General features: G+C 34.1%; 1 protein-coding gene and 1 pseudogene across 2 annotated transcripts in view; both read right to left on the bottom strand.

Moving 5' to 3' along the window:
- Positions 1–697: 697 nt before the first annotated feature.
- LOC143400389 (small ribosomal subunit protein uS5 pseudogene) lies at positions 698–1,639 on the bottom strand (annotated as a pseudogene).
- Positions 1,640–15,752: 14,113 nt separating this feature from the next.
- Snx2 (sorting nexin 2) overlaps positions 15,753–26,976 on the bottom strand; it is a 68,511-nt gene continuing 57,287 nt past the window's right edge. For both annotated transcript variants that reach the window (XM_076856675.2, XM_076856676.1), the window contains exons 11-15: positions 26,523–26,728; positions 19,748–19,891; positions 18,464–18,544; positions 18,281–18,352; positions 15,753–16,308 (exon numbers count right to left, since the gene is read on the bottom strand). In XM_076856675.2, the coding sequence (XP_076712790.1) occupies positions 16,258–16,308; positions 18,281–18,352; positions 18,464–18,544; positions 19,748–19,891; positions 26,523–26,728 (554 nt within the window). In that variant the 3' untranslated portion in view covers positions 15,753–16,257. The remainder of the gene's footprint in view (positions 16,309–18,280; positions 18,353–18,463; positions 18,545–19,747; positions 19,892–26,522; positions 26,729–26,976) is intronic.

Here is a 26,976-nt window from a genome sequence, read left to right as displayed (position 1 = left end):
AAGACGCCACCCCTAGCAGATTAAAAGACAGCAAAGAACAGAAAATGATGGAATTTTTAAAATTTTGATTTGGTTGGCTGAATTTTCGGTTTTTGCTCTTTGCTGGCATCAACAGCAATGAACCCTCCAACTTTTACTAAGATTCCTATTTCTCTTGGACTCAAGGGTCTTCGTCCCATTCAGAGTTAGCCTGAGTTAGCCGCTGAACGTGGGACTAGTATTGTACTGAAGAATATGAATGTCAACCCGCCACTGGCATAAACCCTCTGGCTTCTAGCTCCAATTATAAGCACTGCCTCTAAGTAACTGTAAGGGTTGAGAAAATAGAAGAGGAAACATAAATAAATAAGGGGACCTGGCTATGCCCCTTAGACCCGAACCTATCCTGAAAAATACCTAAAAGATAAGTGGCCCAGTTGAGGAAACTTGATTATCAAGTTATTCTAGGAAACACTGAGTTTTTTTCTTAACCCATGTACTTGCATTCCCAGGATATAGGTGGCTTTTTCTCTAAACTCAATGATATGGCTGTGCAATGCAACTAAGCCACCTTTATTCTTTTTTCTTACTTTCTTTTCTTTCTTACTTTCTTTTCTTTCTTACTTTCTTTTCTTTCTTTTGTTTTTGTTTTGTTTTTGTTTTTGTTTTGTTTTTTGTAAACAGGTTTGATTCACTTTATTTTTCTTGTACAAAAACCCTATGTTGTATCCATAGCTGGTTCCTGAGTCCTCTGCGCAGAGAGACTTTGGTGTAGTTTTTCCTGAGAGACAGACTTAGTGAACATAGTCTCTTTCCAGAGGTCCAGGGTCAGATAACTGTAGGTCTCAGAGATGGCATCAAAGGTGGCATTGGCAAAATTGCCCCTGTTGGCAGTGCTGCCCTGAAGGAAGTGTAGCAGTCATTAATAATGCCATCAGCAGCAGCTTCTTGGGCACAGAAACTGAGATAATGCCAGTGCCCCTGGAGGAGGGATGAAGTGCACCAGCACAGAACTACAGCATCTTGCCACCTTGCAAGGGACAGTATGGGGTTTTCAAATCTTGTTCCCCTAGTGGCCTTTCCACACAGGTACAATGGAGAGTTTAGCAAGTATCATGGCCCCTAAGATAGTGCTGGCTGCCTTCTTGGAATCCTTAACTCCTGGGTTGATATGACCATTGTAGTCTATGAAAAGAACTAATCTCTTGAACCTGGTACACTGACCAGAGTGAGTCTGCTTCTCCAAAGGCATTATCTTCAAAACCTCATCCTTGAGTCATCCTCCCAGGAAAAAGTCAATGATCTCAGACTCCTTGATGGGCAGGGAGAAGAACTAGATCTCCAGGGATTTGATCTTCATGTCCTGGACCAGGCAACCCAGCTTGGTGGCAGGGAACACTTCTTGTAATCTCCCTTGACTCTGTGGGCTCTGGGGCCATCAACCCTGCCCAGACCACAGCTACAACCTTGGTCCTGGAGGCTGCTGCTAAAGCCTATGTGGAAGCCACTGCAGCCTCCCATGCCAGGGCCTCCATATGACACTTGCTGTTTTCCCAGAGGAGCTCTTTTCTTCTGCTGGCCCAGCACCTCCTGATGGAACTAAACAGCTCTATGAACTCTATACTGTCTTGAGTTCAGAGCTTACCTTGTAGGTCGCCATAACTCTCTGGCAACTATCACCCTGCATTGTGATTTATCTGCCTTTCCCATCATGTTTCAGGCAAGTGTCCTTGAAAACCTTGTTATCTCCTGCTTAGCATAGTACTCATATTTACAAAACCAAAGAAATGCAGCAGGGACTACACTAGATAGTATCATATACTTTGTCTTATTTAAGCCTTATTTTTTTTTTTTTTTTGATACTGGGTTTTGAACCCAGGGGCACTATTCTACTGATCTACATCCCTAGCCCTTTCCATATTTTGCCTTATTTTTTGAGATAGGGCCTCACTAAATTTTCACACTGTGATCCTCCTACCCCAAGCTCCCCAGGCACTGGGATTACAGGTGTGCATCACTGCACCTGGCTTACTTATGCTTTATAACAACCCACAAGGAAGTTTATGTGTGATAGGATGCAATAGAAGTGTCAAAGGCTTGGAAGTGATGTTTCTGCTCTTTATTTTCAAAATAATAACAGTTGATGAAGGCAAAAGACATCCTCCCTTGCAGTTTCAAGTTGGGTTAAAGCAGGTTTATAAGACAGGACTATGTACTGATGAAATTCTAGAGCCACAGATGCTGATCAAACTGCTGCTTCTGCTGATGATCCTTCTCCTCCTTCTACTTCTTCCTCTTCCTTTTCCTCATGCTCTTCTTTCTTTTCGGTTTTCAAAGTGTCATGATGTTACCCAGACTGGCATGGAATTCCTGGGCTCAAAACAATCTTTCTGCCTCAGCCTCCTGAGTAGCTGGAACTATAGACATGGATCATGGCACCCAGCTCGATCAAGGTTTTCATTTGCTTTCTACACCATACTTCTACAACAGTCTGCCAATAGCCTGTTATAAATATATATAAATTGTTGATAAATCTTTATTTTATTTATTTATTTATATGTGGTGCTGAGAATCGAACCCAGTGCCTCACACATGCCAGGCAAGTGCACTATCGCTGAGCCACAGCCCTAGCCCTACTGTCATATATTTTTGAAATGACATGGCTCAATCATTTACCCACTGGACTTAGGAGACAGAAATATGAGGGTCCATGAAGATCTGACAGGTGGTACAAATGAAATCTGTTTTCTGTATTCCACTAATGGCTGTGTATAATTTACTTTTGCCTTTCTGAAAATTTATATAGGTTATCAAAGTGCTAATCTGTTCTTGAGGGTCTATTAGCCCAGCCCATCAGTGATATTATTATAGATGACACAATAAAGGCTAAGAGATAATGAGTAACTATGAAATTATAGGCTGATAATTGGCCAAATTTCTAACCAATTTCTGTTGAGTCTACCAGTAAAGACCTAGAGAAAGGTATAGCACCAAAATAAAAAAAACATGGTAAATTCTATTGTTCCTATGTATCTTTTAGTCTGACTCTACAATTTATGACAGTCCAGCTAAATAACTTTTCCTCAAAACATCATTAATAAAAAATAAATAGCGGCTGGGAGTGGTCATACATACCTATAATCCCAGCTACTGGGGAAGCTGATGTAAAAGGATCATAAGTTGGAGGCCAGAGATGGCACTTAACAAGACCCTATCTCAAAATAAAATAAAAAGAGCTGAGGATGTAGCTCAATGGTAAAGCACTTGCCTGGCATATGTGAGGCTGATGGATTCTATCCCTCATGTTACATACGGGTGTGTATGTGTGTGTGCACATGTGCGTGTATACATGCACATGTGCACACACACAAAAATTTAAAGGCAAATTTGCATAAAAAGCAATATAAAACATTGAACAGTTAATATCTGCTAATAAAAGCAAATAGTTTGAGTAAGTAAAATAATACAATTCTGCTGGAATGAAGATATAAAATATTACACTAAAAGTACCATATTATCTATTATCGGGTAGAAATATACTTGAGCAAACTGAATGATAAGCTGCTTTAAATACCAAGTTATATTAGAAATTTTAACTAAAATTTAATGTATATTATAAGTTTTGGCTAAATTCACTTAATCTCAATATTATATATTCAACATTCAATTATCAGTTTAACACATTAGGAGCAAGTAAGGTTTATCCCAGAAATGTGAAGATGGTTAAAAATTAGGAAATTTGTTGCTATATTTCTCAATATTGTCAGATTAGAAAAGAAAAAAATCCCAATGGATCCTGAAAAAATTTAATAAAGCAATACCCCCATTCCTACTAATTTTCAGGCTAAAAATAACAAAAAAATCTTTAATTGGTAAAGGTTAACTATCATAACTCCATAGCAAATATTTAATATCATAAGAGAAAGCAAAACACTGTCAGTAACTTTAACACAACTATTGTTTGACATTCTGTAGAAGGCCTTAGCAAATGCAAAAAGACAAAAAAGAGGTTCAGATACTGGATAGAAACAGAGAAAATTAAAGTTATAGATGAAATGATCATCTACATAAACAGAATCATTAAAAAATTATTGGAACTAATGAAAAAGTTTCATAAGATGCCAGATATTAAACCAATATATAAACCTCAATATATTTCATATTTGATAGCTTTCTCATATGCCAACATTAACCAATTAGAAAATTACATAGAAAAATATTTGATTAATGATGGCATTTTAAATTTAAATATCTAAGGATAAACTTAACAAAAATCATGCAAGATCTATATGCAGAAGATGAAAAAAATTAAAGGACATAAAAGAGCTGAAGAATAGTTACATCATGTTTTTGGATGTCAATGTTTTAAAGATATGTTTTTATAAAAATGATTTAAAAGGTTAATACAATCAAAGCTCCCAACAAACTAAGAAAAATGAAAAGCTGCTTCTAAAATTCATTTGCAAATGGGTAACAGCTAGGACAGTTTTAAAAAGAAAAAGAGTGAACAAGGTGATAACTTATTCTATGGGACATCAAAACATACTATAAAAAGTGTGATCCTGCTGTGGAATCAGCCAGTGATCAAGGGAACTAAACCTTAGAAATAGGTTCCCTGAACATACAAGAATGTAGTATAAAATTAACGATGCTGTTTTAAATACATAGAGATGAGCTATTTAGTAAATTCTTTATTTAATAAAGGATGTAGAGATAACTGGCTTTCCATTTGGAAAGAAAGTAAAACTGATTTTTTAAACTTCATTTCATTTATTTATTTATTTATTTTTATGTGGTGCTGAGGATCGAACCCAGGGCCTTGCACATGCAAAGCAAGTGGTCTACCGCTGAGCCACAACCCCAGCCCCAGTAAAACTGATTTTTTAAATGAGTTCTCTATATAGTAAACAACTCTGTGAAAAACGAGGTGTAAAATATAATATCTTCACAACCTTAAGGTAGACAAAGTCTTATTATTTAACATAGAAAATGTCAAGGAAAATAAAATATTATATTTTAGACAAAGATTTAAAATTAATGTAAACCAAAGGCCATAAAGTTTAAAAGATATTTGCAACTTATATAACAAAGGATTAATATATATTTTATATTTTAAAAATAGGTACAAGCTGTTGTGGTAGTGCATACTATAATCCCAAGTAGTTTGGGAAGTCGAGGTGGGAGGATAATAAATTGTAGGCCAGCCTGGGCAACATAGAAAGACCATGTCTTAAGATAAAAAATAAAATGTATTTTAATACACTGGGAATGTATTCAGTGGAATAATTTTTGGATTCTATATGGATTCAATCCCCCATATAGAAAAAAATTAAAAATACATAAAAATAAAAATCACCACTTATTTTTTAATGCCCCAACAGGAAAATGGATACAATATGGTCAGGCAAGTCCCAGAAGAAGTCATGCAAATGGACCAAAAAATCTGTACTATTTATCTATATGTATACATATTTATGCATAACAAATCGCCCCAAATTTAGCTGCTTAGAGCAATAAATGCTTATTTCCCACAGTTTCTGTGAGTCAGGAGTCTGAGAGAAGCTTAGTTAGCAGTCAAGCGGTCAGCCCCAGCTGTGGTCATCCCAGTCTGGATTTGGTGGCAGGATTCACTTTTAAGGTGGTATATTTCAAGGCCTGGCAAATTAATTGTGTTTGTTGACAGACCTGAGTTCCTGGTCAGCTCCCTTCAGGACTATTTGAATATCCTAAACACATGGAGGCTGGTTTCCCCTAAGTGACTGATCAAAAAAAATGAACAAAAAACCCTCAGGGCACAAGGCACACCAACTTTTTTCACAAGGCCTCATTTTTGCAATATCCTATACAAGTTAGTACTAATCAGTGCAGGAGGGGGTTACCAAATGGCTTACATCTAAGGAAGAAAGAATTAATTAGGGTCATTGTGGGGGCCAACTGCAATAACTATGAAAAAGATGCTCAGACCCAGTTAATGATCACAAAATGCAAATTAAAACAATGAGACATCATTTTTTCTCCTTTTAGATTGGCAAAAATTTCAGATTATTCCGTTGATGATAAGGATGTAGAGAATTGCACAGTACTTCAGTAAACTGAGACATTTCTGAATAACAAATTGGCAGTAGCTATTAGTTTTAAATGCAGATATTCAATTGGGCATTTCACTTCTTGAAATTGTTTCATACATGCAGGGAAGGAAAGGTATGTGCAAGAATGCTCTATTGTTTGTGATGGCAAAATTGGGAAACAAAGTTTATCAATGATGGTTGGATGAAAATAAGTTGGTACATCTGTACTATGTTGTAGTTAAAGTGATTGGGAAAGAGATTTTTAGGGTTAACATAGTAAAAAATTGGACACACATAACTAAAACTACAATTTAAATTTCCTCTGATTTATTTTTATTTTTTTAAATATTTATTTTTTAGTTTTAGGTGGACACAATATCTTTATTTTGTTTTTATGTGGTGCTGAGGATCAAACCCAGTGCCTCATGCATGCTGGGAGAGCACTCTAATACTGAGCCACAACCCCAGTCTCCTCTTTTATTTTTAAACTTAAAAAGTTAGGAAAAGCAGGAGAGAAGAGAAAAAAAAAATATTTGTAAGCTAGTGATGAGAAGTAACTCTTTCAACAAATGAGAAATCCAAATCTTACACCAGCAGTAGGAAAGCTGAACAGGAATCTCGGATACACATGGCACAATACTCAAAGGGCATTACAACAGGGTTCTCCTAAAATGGGAAGGAAGGTGGCTAAAATAGGGAGTATTGATGAAAACTGAACATCAGAAGCATCCTTTCTTTCCTTCTCTACTTTTGGAGAATTCTGGAAGATATTTCCTCTAAAGAATGTAAAGGAGACAGCTGACCACAAGAATACTTTTAAATAATTAGTGTCTGGGGAGAGTGACAATACTGAATGGTGATTGCTAAAACCCTATAAAGGGTGGCAACCACACCTTTACCTGCTAAGCAGAAAACACTGCTAATAATGAGGAGACAGCCACAGACTAACTTCCCTTAGGAAAGCATCTAGCATGGAAGACAGCCAAAAACAGAAAAATAATTTGGAGGAAAGAGAAACTAGGAAGGAAAAAAAAACATAAAAAATTAAATACCCTTAGTATTTTCATAAAGGAAAATATTGACTCTCTGAAACAAGAAAAGGAAGCTACTAAAAATAGGGACAATAGGAAAAGAACCCTCAGAAAGTAGAGCAATATGACAAAAATGAGAAATAGGACTGAGGGCTGGGGATGTGGCTCAAGTGGTAGTACGCTCGCCTGGCATGTGTGAGGCCTGGGTTACATCCTCAGCACCACGTACAAATAAAGATATTGGGTCCGCCGAAAACTAAAAAAAATAAATGTTAAAAAATTCTCTCTCTCTTTAAAAAAAAAAAAGAAAGAAAAAGAAATAGGAGTGAATAGTTAGTGCAGGACATCCAATATTCAAACAATGGGAAAGACTAGATAATAAAGGAAAGGAATTATAAGTGAAATAAGTCAAGAAATTTCCAGAAATGAATTTTTTATTTCTAGATCAAAATGCTCCCAGTATAGGGTGAAAGCAGATACACCATAACAAATCTCCATGAGATTTAATAACACTGGGGATAAAAGAAAATCGTATCTCCAAAGATCAAACAGGGATCTGAATGTTTTTGGAATTCTCAACAGCAACACTGGAATCAAGAAGATAATGGAGTAATGTCTTCAAAAAAATTTACTATCTAGCAGGGATAGTGGCACATACCTGTCATCCCAGCTACTCAGAAGGCTGAGATAGGAAGATAGTAAGACTGTTTCCAAAAAAGTAAAAGGTATATGTGTTCTATGCATTCTTTCTCAGAAATCTATTCTCTGTATCCACTCAAATGAAGAAATAAATCAAGAAAGAGAAAAGCATGGGGTATAGAAAGCATATACAACCCCAGGGTAGAAAAGCAAAGATAATCTTCAGAATCTCCACTATGCCACAAGGAATAAAATGGTTACCAGTCCAGATTAGAATGATGTGACTCAAGACAGGCATTCTGAATGTTGTTTTCACAACACTTTCCACTGTACCTGCTTTTTAATATAAAGAAACTGCTAGAGAATATGCTTCACCGACACAAGAAACTAAAGAAAGAAAGAAACCCAGAATATAGGGAAAACATCCCAGGAGAAGGGTACAGAATATTTCAAAGCAGAGAGCAAGGGGAGTACAAGGATAACACTAGGACAAGTCCAGGGAGGACCAGCCCAGGAGAAACAGGAGGCCCTGGGGAAGTCTAGGGAAAACTCTGCAGTGGTTGGATTTTCTGAGTGGTCTAAGGGACTGTGTACTGAGACACCATGGGAAGACATAGGGGGGAAAAAAAAAAGCAACCAACAAGGGGAAAAATACTAACCAAATGGGAAAAAAAAAAATTAAGGTATGTTTTACCTGGGGTGGGGGGAGGTCATTGAACACTATTACAAGCAGGAGGAGAAGGGTACAAAATGTGTGTTGGATGTGGTATCCTGAAAAGGATCCTGAACAGAAAAAGGACATAAAGCAATGGGAAGCAAATCTGAATATAGATTTTTGTTTATTAAAATAATAATGTGCTGGTGGGAGGAATAGATGAACTCTAGATAGGCAGAAGGGTTGGAGGGGAAGGGAGGGGGCATGGAGTTATTAATGATGATAGAATGTGATGATCATTATTATCCAAAGTACAAGTATGAAGACACAAATTGGTGTGAATATACTATGTATACAACTAGAGATATGAAAAATTGTGCTTTATACATGTAATAAGAATTGTAATGCATTCCTCTGACATATATACATAAAAAACTTACATTAAAAAATAATAATGTGCTGGGCATGATGGTGCACACCTGTAATCCCAGTGACTTGGATGGCTGAGGCAGGGGAACCCAAAATTCAAAGCCAGCCTCAGCAATGTAGCTAGGCCCTAAGCAACTTAGTGAGACCCTGTAGCAAAAAATAAAAAAAGGGCTGAGGATGTGACTTAGTGGTTAAGAACCCCTGGGTTCAATCCCTTGTAACTAACTAAATAAATGAAGTATTAATGGATATAATTGTATATCAACTCAAAGAGGATATACAATTTGTAATTTTAACAAATGTACAAATGTAACTGCTAATATGAGAAAAGGTGCAGGGCATAGGAAAACTATAGATACTACTGTAAACCCAGAACTGCTCTAAAGCTAATGTTTGCTTTTTTAAAATGGAAGAAAATCATGATGAAATACATTCTAACTTTCAGCTGTGACCAATGGTCATACAGGCACAATAATGCAAACATTGAAAACTGAGTTAACCGAAAATCATAACTACATTTGAAAGGTGGGGAACATGTGTAAAGAAGAGAGATGGCAGAATAGGAAGACTAAACTGTCGTTTACCATTAAAAAGATAAAATGTGGAGGTAGGTAATGGCAGAAGAAATGAGTTAAGAGTAAAAAGACATTGTCTCTGAGAAAAAGGATTGGAGCAAAACTGGGGACATGTGGGCATAGAAACACTGCATTGCTTTTTAGTCTCTTCAAATGGTAGCTTACTTTTCACATTATGTGTATATATTAATTTGATTAAATAAAAATTAATATAAAAAATCATATGACTGAAGTAGATTTTTTTATGTACTGACAAGTAAAAATCTTCCAAGATATTGGCAAATCATAAAACAATCTCCAGAAATAACCTTAAGGCTATTACTAAAAGCATAAGCAGTTGTTGCCCATTTTTAAATTCTTTTTTAAAATAAGTGCCAATACACTAAAATTCTTGTTACTATTTCTGAAATTTGTTTACTCCTTTGTCCACTTTTTCCTTTTTCTTCTCCTGTTTTAATTATCAGAAACTCTGCTTTTGGCCCATCACATCAAAATCCTCCCAAATACACTGTCATTCCTTCATTGCCTTCCTTTCTCTCAATGGTCTTTGCAATTCTTAAAATCTCTTCCTCCTTGATGTTCTCTTAACATCTACCAACAGTCCCTAATACTTAATAAATCAACTGTTTTAATCTGGTAGCTCAAAAAAAATTTTTTTCTTTGGTTGGCTTCAGTGTAAATTCATGATTTTCAAACTCATTTGAAAATTAGTACGTAACTAAATTTTTTTCTAAACATGCGCCTTTTAAAATTTTTTTTTAAAATAAATGACAGTGGAATGCCTTACAATTCTTGTTACACATATAGAGCACAATTTTTTCAAATCTCTGGTTGTATACAAAGTATATTCACGCCAATTCGTGTCTTCATACATGTACTTTGGATAATGATGTCCATCACATTCAACCATCATTAATTACCCCATGCCCCCCTATTTCCCTCCCACCCCTCTGCCCTATCTAGAGTTGTCTATTCCACCCATGCTCCCCCTCCTTACCCCACTATGAGTCAGTCACCTTATATCAGAGAAAATATCAGCATTTGTTTTTTTGGGGATTGGCTAACTTCATTTAGCATTATCTAACTCCATCCATTTACCTGCAAATGCCATGATTTTATTCTTTTATTGCTGAGTAATATTCCATTGTGTATACATGCCACATTTTTTTTAATCCATTCATATACTGAAGGGCATTTAGGTTGGATCAAGGACCCAGGAATTAAACCAGAGACTCTGCGTCTGATAGAAGAAAAAGTAGGCCCTAATCTCCATCATGTCAAATTAGGCCCCAACTTCTTTAATAAGACTCCTATAGTGCAAGAATTAAAACCAAGAATCAATAAATGGGATGGTTTCAAACTAAAAAGTTTCTTCTCAGAAAAAGAAACAATCTGTGAGGTGAACAGAGAGCCTACATCTTTGGAACAAATTTTCACCCCTCACATATCAGATAGACCAGCAATCTCTAGGGTATATAAAGAACTCAAGAAGTTAAACATCTTAAATTTAAGATGTGGACTTTAAATTTGGTCTTAAAGTTTAAAGGATGGGTAAAATTTAAACAATTACTTTAAAAAGCAGAAACAACATTCCTAATGATAAATCGAGGCATTATCACTAATAAAAACAGTGAAGCAGGAATGGATACAACTTGTTCACAAGACAGTGGCTTCATTTGACTAACTACCTTGAAAGAAAGTTAAGGGAGAAGAACAGCATCTGGACTATCTGTAGAAAATTTGTGTGTGTGTGTACCTGCACATGCATAGGGTACTGGGGGTTTAACCCAGGGTCTCTATAACTTGAGCTACACCGCAGCCCTTTTTCATTCTTAGATACAGGGTCTTGCAAAGTTGCCAAGGCTGGCCTCAAATATGTGATCCTCCTGCTTCCAGTCTCTGAGGCCTTGGGATTATAGGCATGTACCACTCTATCTACTTTACAGGAAGTCTTATTTGATTTCTGAACAATTTAGCAGTAGGGTAGAAGGACTAGCAGAGAAGAAAGAAACTATAAAGAACAGTATTGCATAGGAGACTTAAGCTAGTTCTGGTAAACGGTTACAATATCTTTACGCAGGGAGAGAAAGACAGATATTACAGAAACAGAATGTACTTAAATTGGTCTTGGTAAAATTTATCACACCTAAACAACATAACTCTGAAAATGTATGTCTCAGTTGCAAGTGAATTGGAAACATTTTAACCAAAATTTAGAAGCATAAGTCTATTGTCATATATGCACACATACATACATATACCCATGAACACATTCTGTTGACATGTAATGAGAACATTTGAAATAAAGATCTAGAAAATAAAATTTGAGTTAAAATCAAGATACTTGAGATTTGACTATGGAAAAAACAAAAAGGTAATTTATTGTTTAGTTTTGCTAAATGTTATCTGAATTTAGTTTAAAAGTTACAGATATATAAATTTAAAATAGAACTTTTCCTCTCAAGTGCTGCATTTGAACAGTTTATCCCATTAACTAGTCTCAATTAAAAAAATATGTTTTTCTGTGTTAACAAGTGGGTAGCTTCACCTTGATAGGATTTTTACAAAGTTTCCATTTCAACCAGTTAAGAAAAATATTGAAAGTACTCAATCTTCAGAGAATGTTTTAAAAGTAGATGATAGGAAGAGAAAGGAAGATGAACATTTATTAAATTTGTTTATGTGCATTAAAAAATTAGACAGCAAGTCACAATCTTTTCTTTGCAACTTCTGAAGCAACAGTTTGAAGCAATAGGTTCTTTGTGTCCTAAAAGACTTCCTAGAATTCTACATGTTAGAATAGGAATCTTGAAAAAAAGCTTATCATATATCAAGGAAGCATGTTCATACATGGTAATTGAAGAGAAAAAATAATTTGAATCATGATTTAAGTCCTAGATCTGCTTGCTTAATCTGTGAAATAAGGAGACTGAACTAGACTGTGTATGAGTTTCCCTCCAGCAATACAGTGCTATAATTAATTCTTAGTAGATAACCCAATACACATTCCTTGAATAACTATGCTACAAAGTCTTAAACCTAACTTGTACATGACTTGAAACACCCTGGAATCCTTTACTCAGGATTCAGGATGGAAACAAACCAGCTGTTGGACTTACTCTCCTATTTTTACAGGCATTGTCTAAACTTATGCTGTCCAATATTGTTATAGCCATGTGATAGCTGATCACTAAATGGGGCCAGACTGGAGATATGATAAAAGTGTAAAGCACATAAGAGACTATCTCAATGACATTTAATATGTTGCATTACAGGTAAAATAATATTTTGAAGCTGCTGGGTTAAATAATAAAATTAATTGTTCCTTTAAAAAAACTTTGTCTATAAAAAAGTAATTATATGCAATTTGTTTATCTAAATTCTAAGGATCACATTCACAGATTACTGTAACCTTTCTTCATGACTCTGATCACAAAGGTAGGTTAATTAATAATTACATATCTTCTGCTGTAATCTTTTCTTCATGCTGTTTCCATGTTCAGGCAATTATCTACCTTATCACTTAAAACCGTATCATTCAGTATAAGGGTTAGGAATAATTTTATACTGAATAAAGGTATTTAGTATTTTTAAAAAATATTGTGAAGATGGTCATACAGATAGCATATAGATTTCTTCACTAGTGAATATGATATGAAAGTGTCTCCAAAGTTCCTAAGCCAGTGATTAGATTTTCCTTTCGGAGTATTATTTCTCTCACCAGTGACCCTCTTCCTTTGAAATAGGGTGACCTTGCTCAACCTGTCTGTAGCTAATGTTACCAAGTATCTGCTATCTCCCCCATTAATCACATGATTGCTTGCACAGGCAACCAGGTCAAAAACAAAACAATTAAAAAAATAAAAAAAACCTTGAAGTCTCCATTTAGCTTACTCACATTCTATATATTTAAATCAGAAATATAGAACTTTTCATAATTCCTTTAGATATTAAGTTTAATAAGTCTTTAGAGGAATATAAATTTCCTGCTCATCTGACTTACTTCCTTTTAAGTAAGCTGATTAGAGACAGACTTATTATACATTTAAAAACCATTTATGAAACACTTCATACAAATAACTTGTGAAACCACAAGATCCGGAAATAAAGGAAAAAAAGTTTAGAAAAAAAGTTTAAGGAATAGCAACAATGAAACAGGTACTTTGATTAATATAAATATGTATAAATTAAGCTGAACAGTTGAAAATAATTCACTAAAAATGAAATCAAGAAAACATACTCTTAAATGTTAGAAATTGTATTTTCACATACATTTTACTCTGATTTTACCTTATAGAAAGTGATCTTTGATTAGAATTTTTTTTTTCTAATAGAATATTTATATTTAAGTGTGGTATTTTACTTTCTTTTTGGTGTTGCTGAGGCCTAAACCCAGGGCTTCCTATATGCTAGGCAAGTACTCTGCCACTGAACCACCTCCCCAGGTAAGTTTGATTTTTTTTGGCAGTACTGGGGATGGAACCCAGGGCCTGTGCATGCTGGTACTCTACTGCTTATACCCCAGCCCCTGAAGTTTGATATTTTAAACAGAATATTTAGAAAGGCACTAGAAGGAACAAGACTTTAATGCAATTGTTTATATAAATAAGAGGTTTAAATGATATACCCAAAGACATATTAAGTGACAGAAGAAACAAAATACCTATTGACCCCAGGTTCAGTTTGTTATAATATGCTGGTATAGTCCTTCTTTAACTTTCCATCTGACAAAGGGGTACTTTACCATGAATTACATTCCAGCCTTTATTTTTTAAACTTTGAGATGGGGGTCTCAGTAAGATGCCCAGGTTGGCCTTGAACTTGCAATCCTTCAGCCTCAATGTGCCAAACTGGGATTAAAGGCATACACCGCTTCATCTAACACCCCTAAAAGAACTATTTCAAGCCTATATACTTATCCGGAATGAAAGCATTTTAGCAATATGAACAGGAGGCATGAAGACTGACGGGTGAAGTGCTAAAACAATTAAATCATGCTAAAATGTTGGTAGGTATCATTCAGAAGGTCACATAATTTACTTGAAATTTCTGACACACTCTTTTAGTTAATGTGGGTCAGAGGAATGAAGTCTGGATCTGTTACTTTCTTCAAACTCAGCTTTCATCAAGACTAAAACTATTTACTATTTTATTTGGTGATATTAAATATTCTAATTAATGTGCCACAGCTGAATGAAAGATTTTTGGCTTGAATAACTAAGTTACTTAACATGCATAAAATATATTGCTGGAAGTAACATAACCATGGATATAATACTAGAAATATAATTATATGGATACAATTCCAGTGAAACTGTTCCTCAAAAGTCTATTTTCTACTCAATATTAATGAGGCAATGAGATAGTATCTGATATATACTACTATAAATTACATAAAGGTATTTGTTTCCAGGAGAAGCAACAATAGAAAACTATACTGTTTCTGCTTCCATTTATTAAAGAAGTAAACATTATTTTGCATCTTCTGGGATTTTTTTTCCATGTTAAATTCATCAAGCCTTTATTATTAACTATGTGTCAGGTATTCTCTTGGGTTCTAAGAATATAAATGTAAATAACTACAGCTCTATAATATTTCAAATAAAACACACACTGAGGATACCATGATTCATTAATTGTATCCAATAAACTACTTAAAGGAATTAAGTCCACATATTTTATTTCTGTGGAAGAGAGATGTGGTCAGTGAATTTAAGAAAAGGGGTGTTTTAAAAAATGATTTTCAAAAATGGAAATAACTGATCCTAGTCAGAACGTAAAATTTCCATCAGCATTAAGGATTGGAGAATAGTCATTTAAGTAGGATACAACAAGGACATGAAGGGTGCCAAAGACAAAGCAATATTTTGTTTTACTTCAAATTTGTTTATGGTATCCTTGGTTATTCATCATATCATTCTGTATTTAAACATGATACCATTCTTTGTCATTGTAACCAAAACCGAATTACTTTAAAATGCAAGAAAATGCAAGAAAAATATATATATATATATCTTAAATTCTGAAGATAATAGAGAAGAGGAGCAAAATCCATGGGACTTGTATCAGAAGCTCATAAACACTTTTCTTAATTCTTAAATTGGGCACCTTAAGACACGGATGGTTAAAATAAGCAAAGACAATTATTCTCTTTACCTAAAACAACTAAGAGATAATTGTTCTTTGATTTGTGATGATCTCATAAGAAAATTTATAAGCTTCATTTAATCATTTAATAATAAGAGTTCAGCTTTTTCTGTCAATTAAAATATTTAAGGTATCACAGCAGCAACTATACATATTTAGAAGAAAATACTTGTTTCTATCCAAAAGATCCCTAATATGTTTACATACCCAAATAATTTGTTACTAATACTTCACAAGGAATATCATTTTATTACTGTAATCACAAAATCATAATTTCTGTACAGGAATGTATAAGTGAACAATAACCAATGCATTGATAATTCACTTCATAAAGAGGGTAAGGTACTACAGAACATATTATAAAGAAAAAAATATTGTAAAATCTTCTGGCCTTGCAGTGCACTTTTTAGTGCAAGTATTTAAGACACAATAGTGTTCAATTCAGCAAAATATTGCAGAATGTCATGCCACAGTCCACTTAATTCAAAGAGGGTCAGGACATGCAGCTTGTAATAAAATGTCAGAGTGTATTTATATATGTGTGTGTGTGTATGTGTGTATGTCTGTATACACACACACACATATATACACATATGTGTATATATGTAAAAAAGCCACATGTAATTCATAAAATATATAGTGGTTTATTTAGATGGTTTTAAATGATTTCATTGTGGAATTCAGCATGACTGGAACAAACATCCAACGTCTTCTTAACAGGAATAATCTTATTGCTAGGCAATGGCTTTGGCTTCAGGTAGGAATGCTTCCCAGTATTTTATCAGCTGTGGATGATAATACAAGATAATCTCATTATCTCATCATTTTTATGCATACAACCAGTATAGCATTTAAAAAAATCTACATAAGTAACTAATAACATTTACAATGTCTGCCCCCCACCCCCTTATTTTTTTTGTGGTGCTGGGGACTGAACGAACCCAGGGCCTTATGCATGCAAGGCAAGCATTCTACCAACTGAGCTATGTTCCCAGCCCCAAGATGTTTTTTTTTTTAAGTTGTCAATGGACCTTTACTTTATTTATGTATATGTGATGGTGATAACAGAATCCAGTGCCTCACACATACTAGTCAAGCACTCTACCACTGAGCCACAACCCCAGCCCTATCTGGTTCCTTTTTAAAAACTGACACATAATTGTACATATTTGGGCTGCAGAAGCAACTTCAGTGGCAGAATGCTTCCCTAGCATGTGCAAGGTCTTGGGTTCAATCCCTAGTATCACAAAAAGAAGGCAGGGGGCGGGCGGGGGGGGGGCGCCTCGCGGAAAACAGAAAACCACGTTGTGGGGAATGTCTGGTTTCTTTAAAGGATTAATTTCTTTACCTAAAGTCCATTAAAATAATTCATATATAAATTATTTAAAACATTAATAACTCCTAATTTCAGTTTAAAATTATATAAACAATGCAACTTTAAAAAATGTAGTACCTTAGAGTTTGATTTATGTAAAATGTATATAAAAATATATATTGTATATAAAAAATTTATATTGTATTTAAAAATATATTGGTACAATATACTTTAAAATACTACCCTTAAATAATAAAATTATAATGACTTTTTCCAACAGAAAAGCAGTAACATCTCCTAATTCACTGGATATTTACATTTTTATATTATTAACTAAAAGAGATAGGATAAAAGGATAAAGAAAATATTGAGCAAAAAAGATAAAAAAAGAGGACTAAAGTTATAAGTTTAAAACAAACCCTTTAAAAACAAGCTTGAGCTTACTTTCCTATTTTAAAAAATCTAAATATAAGAACGACTTTTTAAAAACGTAAATATAATTTGAAGACATTTCACTGATATAAAAAATATAATCATTATGTTTTATATAGATAAATTTCTAGATCCACATATTACTACTAGGGCTGGGCATGGTAGTGCACACCTGTAATTCTAGTGACTTCGGATGTTGAGATAGAAGGATCACAAGTTCAAGGCCAGCCTCACCAATTTAGCAAGGCCTTTGGCAACTTAGTGAGACCCTGTCTCAAAAATAAAAAGGGCTAGGGATTTAGCTCAGTGGCAAAGCACTCTTGGGTAATTTCTGATAACAAAACAAAAGAGAAAACAGAAAAACTACTGGAGAAAGAAATTCTTCTGTGTTTTTTTTTTTTTTAATATATATATTTTTAGTTGTAGGGGAGCACAATACCTTTATCTTATTTTTATGTGATGCTGAAGATTGAATCACGCATGCTAGGCAAGCGCTCCACCACTGAGCCACAACCCCAGCCCTCAGAAATTCTTCTGTTTGATATTAACTTATGTTAAAATAAAATACACCAGACAATCTGCTATTTTACTTAATCCAACAACCCCAAACAAAATTTAAAAAACAAAACAATAAAAATTAAAACAAAAAACTCTAAAAAATTAATTACCTTTGGTTTCTATTATAGAAGAGAACAATTTACTATAAGCATTTACTCACAACAGGTCTGATCAATAAAGAAATAGAACTAGGAAGACAGAGAAAGGGAAAGTTGTCCCTGAAGTTTCTTATGGCCTAATATTGGGAAGTTTAGATCTGTCTATTGTTTAGTAAAGGCAAACAGGACCTGAGATACTTACAATTACTTTAGCATTTTTTCCTTTTATTGTCATTGACTTTCTATTTCTTATAACTTTTTGAGCTTAAAAGCCTATTTCATTAATTGTCATCTTGAAAATGAAAAATATAATGAAAACAAATTATAGAAGTTATTTTTTAAAAAAAAGCTTACCTGTTGCTGTGTTTGCACTAAGGATTCTAAGTACTTGATAATAACAGTTTTAAAATCTTTCACTCGTTCTTTCTGTTAAACAAAGTACATTGCATGGAAAAAAAGTCCATTAGTAGAAAATTAAATTTAACCTTTCCATAAAACACAGCAAAATGTGACATGTTCATAAATCATTATACATACCTCAAATCTTCCTACTTCTTTTCGAATTGTTTTAGAGATCTGTTCAAAATCTCTTTCCCCTTGTTGTACTTTTGCCTCCCACTAATAAAAACAAGCAAAAGAAAAAAAAATAAAAACAAAAGAATATTTCATTTTTTGCCTGGAAAAAATCACAGAATTAACTACAAGTTTGATGATGATCATTCACTGAACTTTTAAAAAACATAATGTCTAAAAATTACACCGAGAAAGCTCAATATTGGCAAAAATCAATTTAGCATCAAAGTTGTATCTCACTTTCTAGTGGCAGAAACACGTGTCAATTATTTTCATTAACATTTCCCTGCTAAATTTATTCCAGAGTAGAATATTGCAATACGTAATGAACTATAATGTCCACAGCTTAGTAAGATATGAATTCAGGAAAGATTTTGAGTATAAAATTCACTACCAAATAAATTAGCAATGTTACAGTGTAATTTTCTCATTTTTTCCATCAATTATTTCAGAATATACTGACAATATATATTTCAAGAATACATGTTCATCACAATTTATATGCCATGAAAATACTTTTAAAATAGGAAAATCATGTGACATTTAAAAAACACTTTGTAATGGTAAAATGACTGGATTAAAATAAAAAAACTGGAATTATGGTCTACTAAAGACCCATTAATAAACATTAAATTCAGATGAAAACAACAGAATGTTGTGATTTGTGACCAATGGAACACATAAAATAAAGTAACTAAAAATTTAAGCAATGAAATGATATTTTCCCCCACTATGTAACCAAAACACTGGTACATACTCTTCAAAGAGCAGGTTCATTTATTTTTAGTAATATAAAGATTGTCCTACCTCTTCAATTTCCTTATTGAAGCATGGCAAAAAAAGTGTATAAATTATAATAAACTTATACAAATTTATTAAAATACCATATATAATACATATATATGGGGGATAATGTTGCCTGTAGTTCTAAAGTAATTTTTGAACACAAAATAATCATCTGAAAGTTAATATTAACCATTTAAATATATATATATATAATTATTAATGTAAAGGTCAATTTCAAATTGTTTCTTTATATGCTTCTTTATTTCATAATCATGTGTAGGTAACAGAAGGGCTCTGGAGATTTTAATGATGATCACAATGTTAAAGTAATTCTAACACAGTTTATAAAAATATGGAGAGATAGTTAAGTGCTGAATGGGTCAGAAAAAAATTTATGAAAAATTATGCATATATGAATGACATGAAAACTCTGAGTAAAGAAATAAGGCATTTAGCAATCACCTCTCGTATTTCATTTTTAGCTTGCTGTATTTTATCTGGTTTGTTAGCAACCATCATTTTTGCTTCAGTTTCACGTTTTTTGAGCAAAGTAATCTGAGCATCTTCCCATTTTTGCCAGCACTTCATTCGATGGTCAAATACACCCTATAAGCAAATGATACAATGGTATTAAGTAACACTGTAAAGTACTACCTTCATTTACACTATAAGTACTATAATATTGAAAGCAATAAAATCAAATATTTAGATACTATTCTAAAACACTTAGTGAAAATAAGCATGCTGATATCAAAGAATACTTTTCCTTATTCATTTGTTTTAAACAAAAAATTCACTGGATGAAAAATAAGGGCTCAGAATAAAAAAGCAAAACACAAAATCAATTTTACTAGCCTTCAAGGTTTTAAATGTGATTTATAATAAAATTTCTTTTTTTATCTAACAGAATTTTATAAATTGAAAAAAAAAATGTCTTTAGTAGGAAAAAGCTGGTGTTATATCTACACTTGAAGTTTTCCTACTAAATATTATAAAACACAAATTTAAGCTAGGCACGGTGCCATACACCTGTAATCCTAGCAGCTTGGGAGGCTGAGGCAGGAGGACTGCAAGTTCAAAGCCAGCCTCAGCAACTCAGTGAGGCCCTAAGCAACTCAGCAAGACCCTGTCTCTAAATAAAATACAAAAAAGGACTGAGGATGTGGCTCAATGGTTAAATGCCCATGAGTTCAATCCCTGGTACCAAAAAAAAAAAAAAAAAAAAAACAAAAAAAAAAACAAAACAAACAAACAAAAAAAAAACCAGGTCAGAAATTTAAAAAATGAGAAAAACTCAGGAACAGGAAACTTAAGTAAAACAGGAAGCTAAGTAAAAATATGGTAGAGGAGAATCCAGTAGCAACAAATACAAGTGGATTAAAAGTAAAGGTTTAGCCAGGTGCATTAGCAAATGCCTGTAATCCCTTGGGAGGCTAAGGCAGTCCAAGTTTGAGGCTAGTCTGGGAAACTTAGTGAGATACCCTGTTTAAAAAAAAAAAGTACAAAATAGGGTTGGGGGTATAGTTAGGTGGTTAAGTATCCCTGGGGTTCAAAATCTAGTATTGCAATGAATGAATGAACAACAGGACTGGGAATGTAGCTCAGAGGTAGGCACCCTGATTCCAATTCCCAATACCTCAAAAGAAAAAAAAAAGTTTAACAAAATGAAGTGGGGTCAGTAATACGCAACATGAAAAAGTCAAAATCATACATTTGTCTATATTTGGTCTGCAGAACTGAATGAAGTTGACAAAGAAACTCTTAGAGTCAACCAAATCTATTGACTTGTTTCAAGGTATTTGGGAGAGCAAGAACAAGTGAATGGAGGAAATGAAGGAATAAGAGTAGTTAGAAATCTTAGGAAAAAACTGATGGTGGGGTTGGGGATATAGTTCAGTGGCAGAGCACTTGCCTAGCCTGCACAAGGCTTTGGATTTGATCCCCATCATGGTGGGGCGGCAATCAATAGGATGGGATCTACTAAGAATTAATTTTCTAGCTTGATGTTGAAGGTATATTATTTTAGTATTTTCTAATTGAACAATTAAATAAACATGAGTAAATTAGGTGAAACAAAAGTTACTTTGATTATTAACAGTGAAAGAAACATTTTTGTATGAAGAAACAGTAAAGTATCTTATTTACAGGTACTAAAGACCACTAAGAATTAACTACATGGGAGTGGAGCTGGAGCTCGGTGGTAGAGTGCTTGCCTACCACCTGTGAGGCCCTGGGTTTGATCCTCAGCACTACGTAAAAATAAAAAAATAAAATAAAATAAAGGCACTGTGTCCATCTACAACTAAAAATTATTTGAAAAAAAAAATTTAACTTCGCTTTGGGCCAAACTTAATTTGAGAGAGCAAGAACAAGTGAATGGAGGAAATGAAGGAATAAGAGTAATACATCGAACATAAATAGTTTTTTAAAAGTTAATATAATTTAAAAGAAATAATCCCTGCCTTTCATCTCTTACAAAGAGATACATACACAAACACATGTACAATAAAAAGAGTAATACTAAGATTTTAGGCCCAACTCTTCTCTAGGAGAACAGAAACATATAAGCTCTTCATTTTATCTATCTATCTATCTATCTATCTATCTATCTATCTATCTATCTAATTTATGTAGGTAGGTTGGTAGGTAGGTGCATATGTACATACGTACAGGGGATTGAACTCAACCACTGAGCCACATCCCCAGCCGTATTCTGTATTTTATTAGAAACAGGCTCTCACTGAGTTGCTTAGCACCTTGCTTTTGCTGAGGCTGGCTTTGAACTTGTGATCCTGCCTCAGCATCCGAGTTGCTGGGACTACAGGCATGTACCACCACGCCCAGCCATAAACTCTCCATTTATGAACTTCTCTGTTCAGTAATAATTTGATTACTTAAAATATATACCAGTCTAGGCCAGGTGTGGCAGAAATCCCAGTAACTCAGGAGACTGAGGCAGGAGGATCATAAAATTTAGACTAACCTCATAAACTTATTGAGACTCAGTCTCAAAATAAAAAATAAAAAGGGCTAGAAAATGTACCCCAGTGGTAAAGCATCCCTGGGTTCAATCCTTAGCACCAGAGGGAAAAAAAATATACAACCCAATACAGAGAAAAATATTATTTTTTTAAAAGTTCTTTAATTTTAACATTTGTTTTTATGATATACATACTAGTTTCTTCACTGATATACTAAATTTAAACTAATTTGGTCCCTGCCCAGTTTATTATCTCAAAATGCTTCAGAGCCATCAGATGTTTACTGTAGTACAAATGCACACACTTAATACTAAAGTCAGGTTATTTCAGGAAGGAAATGAAAAAATAATCCTAATGATACAAAATAACTTTTTCTTCATTTTTCTATTCTTGTTTTTAAAAGAACAGACAATAAAAAAGAATCAGAAAATAAAAAGGGATGAGGATGTAACTCAGTGGCAGAGCACTTGTCTAGCAGATGCAACCCCTGGTTTCAATCCCCAGTCCTGCAAAAAGAAAAAAAAAAAAAAAGAAGAAGAAAAAAAGTAAAAGGATCGTTGTATGTTAAAGATGCTTTACATTTACATTAACTAGAGAAATTACAACTTTTACCCAAAAAACCCTTCATCATTGGGTAGAAGAAAAAGGAACACTTATGTTGATGGTAGTTTGAAATCAATAACATTTTTCTCTTTGGTTAGGCCTCAGTTTCTTATGTCCTTGGCAATGTACTCTAACCCCCAAAGTACTCCTAGTTTCAAAATTATGAGAGTAAAATACTTTTTTTCTGTACCATGGATTGAACCCAGACACTAAGCCACATCCACAGCCCTTTTTAATTTTTTTAAATTTTGAGTCTTGAGACAGTGCCTCCTAAAATTGCTGAGGCTGGCCTTGAACTTGAGATTCTCACAAGTTCTAGCAATGCTATCTTAAATCAATTAAATCCTAACTTAATGTTTCCTTTTGTATGTAAAGATACTAACCCATCCAGATATTAACCCACTCCAGTAGCACTAACCTTTTCCATAAAAGTAGTAAGATTTATATCATTCATTTTGTGCCTCCATCCTGTGCCAATTTATGGAATATTTTTGTTTGCAAGCTAGTCTAGGTCAATCAAGGTTGTAGCTGTGACACAAGAAATTTGTTGCTGCAGTTTTAATTAATTATTATAATATTTCAATTCAGTGACTTTGAATGTATGCTATCCTGTTTCTTAGGGTTCTAAAAGGTTGCAGAGTATTTATAGTCAAACAATAAATCTTTTAAATTTCTTGGGAAACAATTAATAGCGTGTTTGTGTATTTATATACACTATTAAAAATATTTACATATTTTGTAACTTAGGATCTCCCATAAAAACTAAGACATGTTCTCATGCTAAAAGCATTGAAAACCATTGTCTGAGATCTCTGGCCATACTCTAATGGCTCTCAGAAGTTCAATACCCAACAAAGTTTGCAATAATAGTACTAAAATATGTAATCCTAAATAGCAGAAGCCATGTACTTGCAAAAGAGGGGCTTTCTGAATTTTTTTTTTTTTTGGAACTGGGGATTAACTCAGCGGTACTTGACCACTGAGCCACATCCCCAGCCCTATTTTGTATTTTATTAGAGACAGGGTCTCACTGAGTTACTTAGCACCTTACCATTGCTAAGGCTGACTTTGAACTTGTGATCCTCCTGCCTTAGCTTTCCAAGCCACTGGGTTTACAAGCGTGCACCACCATGCCTGGATTTTTATTTTTATTTTTTTTAAAGGCAGTGTCTCACTAAGATGTTGACGAGCTAACTAAGTTGTGAGGCTGGCCTCAAATCAGTGATCCTCCTACCTCAGCCTCCTGACTGAACAGGATCATGGGTATATATCACAACATCTGGCAGAAAAACACTTCTTGTTCATATGAATTTAAAAGCCTCTGGATCAAACAATTAAATAACTTATTTTCTTTTCCTTACTAGACAGTTCTGAACCTTTTATATATACTCTAAATCTCCTTAGGGATGCTACTGTTTTCCAAACTTAGCTGACTGCAGTACTTCTTTTGGTGCCAGTGCTCTGTAAAATTTTGAAAACCACGAATATAATTAATTTTATAAAATATAACATAAGACTTACGTAGTATGCTGAAAGCTGTATGAGAAAACAAAACAGGCAGGCCATCCCTGCCAAGGGTCTTTTCCCAGATTACCTCTTATCAGGTATTCCTCACAGACTGCCCCCTCTCTTTTTTTTTTTGACCTACATACTCTTTTACAATCATTCTTCATGCTACTGGGAGGTGAGACTTAGGAGTTCAGGAATGAGTCATCATCTATAAACTGACTTGTATATCAAAAGTTGTCTACATATACAAGCAAAATTGCTAATTTAATCAAATCTAAGCAATCACCATTCTGATCCAAGAGCCTTCTAGTAATAACTGTCAATGTTATCTTGAAAGCAAAATCCTCAATGAGTTGGCATGTATCAATATTCTTATTGTAGATAAATTATTATTTAATCACAGACTTTAGCTGAACAAAATTTGCATTAAAAAACAAAGAACAAGCTGGGTGCGGTGGCACACGCCTATAATCCCAATGGCTCAGGAGGCTGAGGCAGGAGGATTGAGAATTCAAAGCCAGCCTCAGCAGAAGTGAAGCACTAAGCAACTTAGTGAGACCCTGTCTCTAAATAAAATACAAAATAGGGCTGGGGATGTGGCTCAGTGGTTGAGTACCTTGAGTTCCATCTCCAGTTACCACCCTACCCCCCCAAAATAACAAAGAACAAGGTCTTTGTACTTATTTAGAATGTTTGCATTCAAGGTAAAAGGTAAATACCTAGATCCCCCCGCCCCACACCCCAGCCCATGATACCATAACATTATTATGAAACATTATTTGCAAAACATGAAAGACTGAATAATGTTCAATTTAAGTACCAAATACTAAAGATATGTATACAACAGTACTTTGTTAAACTGGATTACTTTCCCAACTATTCAGAAAGTTTATTATTCATATTTAAACATTATCATTAGGTAACATAATCTATGATCTAGTGTAGACCCATCTCATCTACAGATAATGGTGACTACACATTTGAATAAACAGAAAGTCTGACTGCAATTTGAACCATGCTAAAAACACCACGAAATATATTCACTTCAACAATCATTTATGGCTTTATCCTATTTCTTATTATATGCTTTAATTTACTAATGATAATATTGAGTTTAGTAGGTAGTTTTAGTTACTGCAGAATGATCAAGCAAATGCTAATAGTTAGTTGCAAACTTGTAAATATGAATATATAATAAATATATATAATACTTTCTCTTATCTGACTTTCCTTAGATCTCTTAAAAATATTAACTCTGTTAAAAAAACTAAGTTATAAGAATACAAACAAAAATAAGTATTGGTAAGGATGTGGGGAAAAAGGCACACTCATACATTGCTGGTGGGACTGCAAATTGGTGCAACCAGTATGGAGATTCCTTGGAAAACTAGTAATGAAACCACCATTTGACCCAGCTATCCAACTCCTCGGTTTATACACAAAGGACTTAAAAACAGCATACTACAGTGACGAAGCCACATCAGTGTTTAAAGCAGCACAATTCACAATACTAAATTGTGGGACTAACCTAGATGTCCTTTAGTAGATGAATGGATAAAGAAACTGTGGTACATATACACAATGGAATATTACTCAGCAATAAAAGAGAATAAAGTCATGGCATTTGCAGGTAAATGGATGGATTTGGAGAATATTAGGCTAAGTGAAGTAAGCCAATCCCAAAAAACCAAATGCCGAATGTTTTCTCTGATATGAGGATGCTGATCCATAATTGGAGGGGAGCACGGGCGCATGGGAGGAATGGAGGAACTTTAGATAAGGCAAAGGGGAGGGAGGGTAAGGGAGTGGGCATGGGGGTAAGAAACACAGTGGAATGAGATGGACATCATTACCAAAAGTACATATATGAAGACATGAATGGTGTGACTTTATTTTGTGTACAAGCAGAGACATGAAAAATTGTCCTCTATATGTATACTATGAATTGAAATGTATTTTGTCATATATAACAAATTAGAATAAATAAAATAAATAAACTGAGTTACAAAACAGTTTAAAGTCTTTTTCTATCTAGTATTATTTAGAATTTACATACTTACATACATGCCGAATTGGAAACCATATTCTTTTTAAAGCAAACTACACTGAAGCAAATGCAAGAAAGATTGCAAAACAGGGCTTACTTTCACTGCGGCAATAAGACGAATGTAGTCGCTAAGTAGTTCCGAAAACATGTAAAAGTCAGCAAAAGCTTGTTCTTGATGTAACTGGTCTATCTTCTCCTCAACCTCTGCAAGCTGAGACAGAGCTCTAGATAAAGCAGTATGATCCTCAGAATTACCTAACATGGCAGCACTTTTAGCAAAGGCAGCTGTGTTGGCTGAAAGTTCTGAAATAAAAAAAAGGGCTTACTTTAAGCATTTGTTAGCAAAATTATAAAATATTGTATTGATTTTCTACATTCTCTCCAAATTTTATGTACTGATGAACTGGCTGAATAATATTTTAAATTAATTAACAGAAATAGTTACTAAAATGCCTTAAGCAATAGTGCAAAATGCTCACAAAGCTACTGAAAATTAATAATCACTGCTGGTGCTGGGAATGTAGCTAAGTGTTAGAGTACTTGCTTAACAT

This window comes from Callospermophilus lateralis, chromosome 5, assembly GCF_048772815.1.
Source record: "Callospermophilus lateralis isolate mCalLat2 chromosome 5, mCalLat2.hap1, whole genome shotgun sequence".
In the NCBI taxonomy this organism is placed as follows: domain Eukaryota; kingdom Metazoa; phylum Chordata; class Mammalia; order Rodentia; family Sciuridae; genus Callospermophilus; species Callospermophilus lateralis.
This window is presented reverse-complemented; position numbering and strand designations above follow the sequence as displayed.